Here is a 6,691-nt window from a genome sequence, read left to right as displayed (position 1 = left end):
GAGATCTCAGTTCGTCTCCCTGTGCCCAATCGTAAATATTCAATGCCTCGTAATTTAGTAATTTCTGCAGAAGTGAATTGAGTAGTGTTGTCCCGGGGTTTGAGGGTTTACTCCTTGCATTTATCCGTGGAAATCATGTTCTTGAAACCTGGACAGATTAGAGATGCTGTGAATTATTTGGGCAGTTTTTGGATCGTCTTTAGTGTCGTGTTTATAATTGTCAACGGACAGGAGGGTAAGCTATTTATTCCCTTGTGTATGTCCTTGTCAATGTACAGTATAGTATAATATATGTAGAGCAATAGACAACCAAAGACATTAGACTAGCTATCTTTTTTATATATCGCTTACGATATTTTTATTGAGATAATTACTCTGAGCCTTGACTGGACAATTATGAAATAACTCTATAGATTGTAGGCTATTATGTTTATATAATAAAAGTTGTGGAATTTAGTTGGTACTGTAAACTGAGTTTCATCGACATGAATAGCCTACATAAATGAACATATTCACAGATTATCTTCATGTCATTTTAATGTTGTGTGGTGCTTTCTTTATTGAAGATATTGTCATCACTTTCTAATTATTATTTTTTGTTGGCTGAGGGCTACACACGTTGTCCACATTTGAAACCGTTTGACATTTTCTAAAGTGGCTATTGGTGACATAAATAGACAATGTGCTCCTGCTGCAATTTCCAGTCCAGTTCAGAAGGTATATATCATAGATTATTGATCAATCAGATGATTTTTTATTTTTTTACCTTTATTTAACTAGGCAAGTCAGTTAAGAATACATTCTTATTTTCAATGACAGCCTAGGAACAGTGGGTTAACTGCCTGTTCAGGGGCAGAACAACCTCATCAGCTCAGGGGTTTGAACTGGCAACCTTCCGGTTACTAGTCCAACGCTCTAACGCTCTAACCACTAGGCTACCCTGATACCCTGATGCATGAGTTTAATTCAGGTTTCTTATAAAAGTCCTCATAAACAAGGTAGCTGTTGTATTGGTAAGTTAAAGGTACACTGCCCTTCTTTGGTAACTCACTCTTATTGGCAAGGGTGAGGTGTGTGTACACATCCTCGTTTGGAGCTGTTCTGCTTGTGTTAGTCATTCCAAGTATTTACAACAAACTGAGCATCCTTTCCATTGCTGAGCATCCCTTCAAATCATTTCCAAGAGTAAATATTTTATGCAAAAACCCTGTCACACATACAGTTGACTTCAGCAAAAGGGGTGCATGCAAGTAGTCGACAACACTAGCTTTGATAGGGTTTAAATGAATATAAGGCTCAGTGCTCCTGTGAATAACTCTCTTCCAACACATGGGGTGGATCAAACCAAAGCCACAAATATCTTTGGGACTGTCTGGAGCAAACAATCCTGATAGTTCAAAGGTCATCTGTGATGTCATGGTGGCATTCCATTGCAGATAGTGAACTCTCATCTGTGTTTACCTATGAGTGCCAGGGCCAGTAACCGAAAGCTCGCTGGTTTGAATACCCAAGCCAAGGTGAAAAATCTGTCAATGTGCCCTTGAGCAAGGAACATAACTATAATTTGCTCCAGGGGCACTGTACTACTGCGGCTGACCCTATAAAACAACACATTCAATTGCACCTGGTGTATGTGACAAAACATATATACATGTTTTTTCCCCCTACTATTCCCCACAAGAAGACTTGCAGGAAGACATGCAACAATAAGAGAGTGTACCCCTTGTGTTGACATGGTATTTCACAATCAGACAGGGGTCAACATGAATCACACATATATGGACACTTACTGTGAATGTCCAAGCAGATCTGGGCTCTCTTGACACATTTTGTTTTGCTGCTGGGGATTTAGTATCGTCACAGAGGAAGATGACCAATTCATGGTACATTTCTTCCTCTGAATCACTTTGGCACCAGAGAGAAGCAAGAGACAAATGTACAAGAAAAAAAACATATCAATCCTCTCCTGGTCAATGAATAACTCAGTGTGTGTTGTCATGCTCTGATTGACACAGCAGTATTGTGTAGTGACAGATTACACAGCTAAACATCCTGTCTCATAATACAGACCTGTGAGGGCCTGCCTGCAAATCCCCCAAAGATGTCAATACATTTTGGTCCAATACAGAGCTGATGATTGACTACAATTCCCTATCATCTGTCCAGTTATTACTACACTACCGGTCAAAAGTTTTAGAACACCTACTCATTCAAGGGTTTTTATTTATTTACAATTTTCTACATTGTAGAATAATAGTGAAGACATCAAAACTATGGAATAACACATACAATTGAAGTCAGAAGTTTACATACACTTAGGTTGAAGTCATTGAAACTCGCTTTTCAACCACTCCACAAATTTCTTGTTAACAATCTATAGTTTTGGCAAGTCGGTTAGGACATCTACTTTGTGCATGACACAAGTCATTTTTCCAACAATTGTTTACAGACAGATTATTTCACTTACAATTCACTGTATCACCATTCCAGTGGGTCAGAAGTTTACATACACTAATTTGACTGTGCCTTTAAACAGCTTGGAAAATTCCAGACAATGATGTCATGGCTTTAGCTTCTGATAGGCTAATTGACATCATTTGAGTCAATTGGAGGTGTATTTGTGGATGTCTTTCAAGGCCTACCTTCAAACTCAGTGCCGCTTTGCTTGACATCATGGGAAAATCAAAAGAAATCAGCCAAGACCTCAGAAAAACAATTGTAGACCTTCAAAAGTCTGGTTCATCCTTGGGAGCAATTTCCAAACGCCTGAAGGTTTCACGTTCATCTGTACAAAAGATAGTGTGCAAGAATTAACACCATGGGACCACGCAGCTAGCTGTCATACCACTCAGGAAGGAGAAGCGTTCTGTCTTCTAGAGATTAACGTACTTTGGTGCGAAAAGTGCAAATCAATCCCAGAACAACAGCAAAGGACCTTGTGAAGATACTGGAGGAAACAGTTGCAAAAGTATCTATATCCAGAGTAAAACAAGTCCTATATTGACACAACCTGAAAGGCCGCTCAGTAAGGAAGAAGCCACTGCTCCAAAACCTCCATAAAAACGCAGACTACGGTTTGCAACTGCACATGGGGACAAAGGTCGTACTTTTTGGAGAAATGTCCTCTGGTCGGAAGAAACAAAAATAAAACTGTCTGGCCATAATGACCATTGTTATGTTTGGAGGAAAAAGGGGGATGCTTGCAAGCTGAAGAACACCATCCCAAACGTGAAGCAGAGGGCTGGCATCATCATGTTGTGGGAGTGCTTTGCTGCAGGAGGGACTGGTGCACTTCACAAAATAAATGGCATCATGAGGTTGGAAAGTTATGTGGCTATATTGAAGCAACATCTCAAGTTATCAGTCAGAAAGTTAAAGCTTGGTCGCAAACGAGTCTGCCAAATGGACAATGACCCAAAGCATATTTCTAAAGTTGTGGAAAAATGGCTTAAGGACAACAAAGTCAAGGTATTGGAGTGACCATCACAAAGCCCTGACCACAAAGCCCTGACCTCAATCCTATAGAAAATTTGTGGGAAGCACTGAAAAGCGTGCAAATAGGCCTTAAAAACCTGACTCAGTTACACCAGCTGTCAGGAGGAATGGGCCAAAATTCACCCAACGTATTGTGGGAAGCTTGTGGAAGGCTACCTGAAACGTTTGCCAAGTTAAACAATTTAAAGGCAATGCTACCAAATACTAATTGAGTGCATGTAAACTTCTGACCGGCTGGGAATGTGATGAAAAAAATAAAGGCTGAAATAAATCATTCTCTCTACTATTATTCTGGCATTTCACATTCTTAAAATAAAGTGGTGATTCTAACTGACCTAAGACAGGGAATTTTTACTAGGATTAAATGTCAGGAATTGTGAAAAACCGAGTTAAAATGTACAGTGGGGAGAACAAGTATTTGATACACTGCCAATTTTGCAGGTTTTCCTACTTACAAAGCATGTAGAGGTCTGTAATTTTTATCATAGGTACACTTCAACTGTGAGAGATGGAATCTAAAACAAAAATCCAGAAAATCACATTGTATGATTTTTAGGTAATTCATTTGCATTTTATTGCATGACATAAGTATTTGATACATCAGAAAAGCAGAACTTAATATTTGGTACGGAAACCTTTGTTTGCAATTACAGAGATTGTACATTTGTGTGTGCACACATTGCAGCAGGGATTTTGGCCCACTCCTCCATACAGACCTCCAGATCCTTCAGGTTTCGGGGCTGTTGCTGGGCAATACGGACTTTCAGCTCCCTCCAAAGATTTTCTGTTGGGTTCACGTCTGGAGACTGGCTAGGCCACTCTAGGACCTTGAGATGCTTCTTACGGAGCCACTCCTTAGTTGCCCTGGCTGTGTGTTTCGGGTCGTTGTCATGCTGGAAGACCCAGCCTCGACCCATCTTCAATGCTCTTACTGAGGGAAGGAAGTTGTTGGTCAAGATCTCGCGATACATGGCCCCATCCATCCTCCCCTCAATACGGTGCAGTCGTCCTGTCCCCTTTGCAGAAAAGCATCCCCAAATAATGATGTTTCCACCTCCATGCTTCACGGTTGGGATGGTGTTCTTGGGGTTGTACTCATCCTTCTTCTTCCTCCAAACATGGCGAGTGGAGTTTAGACCAAAAAGCTCTATTTGTGTCTCATCAGACCACATTACCTTCTCCCATTCCTCTTCTGGATCATCCAGATGGTCATGGGCAAACTTCAGACGGCCTGGACATGCGCTGGCTTGAGCAGGGGGACCTTGCGTGCGCTGCAGGATTTTAATCCATGACGGCGTAGTGTGTTACTAATGGTTTTCTTTGAGACTGTGGTCCCAGCTCTCTTCAGGTCATTGACCAGGTCCTGCCGTGTAGTTCTGGGCTGATCCCTCACCTTCCTCATGATCATTGATGCCCCACGAGGTGAGATCTTGCATGGAGCCCCAGACCGAGGGTGATTGACCGTCATCTTGAACTTCTTCCATTTTCTTATAATTGCGCCAACAGTTGTTGCCTTATCACCAAGCTGCTTGCCTATTGTCCTGTAGCCCATCCCAGCCTTGTGCAGGTCTACAATTTTATCCCTGATGTCCTGACACAGCTCTCTGGTCTTGGCCATTGTGGAGAGGTTGGAGTCTGTTTGATTGGGTGTGTGGACAGGTGTCTTTTATACAGGTAACGAATTCAAAGGTGCAGTTAATACAGGTAATGAGTGGAGAACAGGAGGGCTTCTTAAAGAAAAACTAACAGGTCTGTGAGAGCCGGAATTCTTACTGTTTGGTAGGTGATCAAATACTTATGTCATGCATTAAAATGCAAATGAATCACTTAAAAATCATACAATGTGATTTTCTGGATTTTTGTTTTAGATTCCGTCTCTCACAGTTGAAGTGTACCTATGATAAAAATTACAGACCTCTACATGCTTTGTAAGTAGGAAAACCTGCAAAATCGTCAGTGTATCAAATACTTGTTCTCCCCACTGTATTTGGCTAAGATTTATGTTAACTTCCAACTTCAACTGTATGGAATCATGTAGTAACCAAAAAAGTGTCCAACAAATCAATATATATTTTGTATTCGAGATTCTTCAAATAGCCACCCTTTGCCTTGGTGACAGCTTTGGACACTCTTGTCATTCTCTCCACCAGCTTCATGAGGTTGTCATGAAGCTGGTGCATTTCAATTAACAGGTGTGCCTTCTTAAAAGTTAATTGGTGGAATTTCTTTCTTTCTTAATGCGTTTGAGACAATCAGTTGTGTTGCGACAAGGTAGGGGGTAGAAGATATCCCTATTTGGTAAAAGACCAAGTCCATATTATGGTAAGAAAAGCTCAAATAAGTAAAGAGAACAGCAGTCCATCTTTACTTTAAAACATGATTGTCAGTCAATAAGGAAAATTTCAAGAACTTTGAAAGTTTCTTCAAGTGCAGTCGCAAAAACCATCAAGCGATTTGATGAAACTGTTTCTCATGAGGACCGCCACAGGAATGGAAGACCCAGAGTTACCTCTTGCTGTAGAGGATAAGTACATTAGAGTTACCAGCCTCAGAGATTGCAGCCCAAATAAGGGCTTCACGGAGTTCAAGTAACAGACACATCTCAACATCAACTGTTCAGAGGAGACTGTGTGAATCAGGCCTTTCATGGTCGAATTACTGCAAAGAAACCACTACTAAAGTACACCAAAATGAAGAAGAGACTTGCTTGGGCCAAGAAACGAGCAATGGACATTAGATCGGTGGTAATTTGTCCTTTGGTCTAGAGTCCAAATTGTAGATTTTTGGTTCCAACCGCCGTATCTGTGAGACGGATGAGATGGTGAACGGATGATCTCTGCATGTTTATTTCCCACCGTAAAGCAGGAGGAGGCGTTATGGTGTGGGGGTGCTTTGCTGGTGACACTGTCTGTGATTTATTTAGAATTCAAGGCACACTTAACCAGCATGGCTACCACAGCATTCTGCTGCGATATGCCATCTGGTTTGGGCTTAGTGGGACTATCATTTGTTTTTCAACAGGTTAATGAACCAACACACCTCCAGGCTGTGTAAGGGCTATTCTACCAATAAGGAGAGTAATGGAGTAATGCATCAGATGACCTGGCCTCCACAATCACCCGACCTCAACCAAATTGAGATGGTTTGGAATGAGTCGGACCGCAGAGTGAAGGAAAAGCAGCCAACAAGTGCTCAG

At 41.3% G+C, this 6,691-nt stretch overlaps 1 protein-coding gene across 4 annotated transcripts in view; it reads left to right on the top strand.

The window, feature by feature from the left end:
• The first annotated feature begins 56 nt into the window (after window positions 1-56).
• Window positions 57-6,691, top strand: part of si:dkey-34d22.1 (discoidin, CUB and LCCL domain-containing protein 1) — a 28,640-nt gene continuing 22,005 nt past the window's right edge. For 3 of the 4 annotated variants that reach the window (XM_024402212.2, XM_024402204.2, XM_024402202.2), the window contains exon 1: window positions 58-235. In XM_024402212.2, coding sequence (XP_024257980.1) covers window positions 136-235 — 100 coding nt within the window. In that variant the 5' untranslated portion in view covers window positions 58-135. Of the gene's footprint in view, window positions 236-6,691 lie in introns of all 4 variants that reach the window. The other variant, XM_024402221.2, reaches the window with a different exon arrangement.

Source organism: Oncorhynchus tshawytscha, linkage group LG03, assembly GCF_018296145.1.
Source record: "Oncorhynchus tshawytscha isolate Ot180627B linkage group LG03, Otsh_v2.0, whole genome shotgun sequence".
Lineage (NCBI taxonomy): Eukaryota > Metazoa > Chordata > Actinopteri > Salmoniformes > Salmonidae > Oncorhynchus > Oncorhynchus tshawytscha.
Note: the sequence above shows the minus strand (reverse complement) of the source record. Positions and strands in the feature narration are given on the sequence as shown.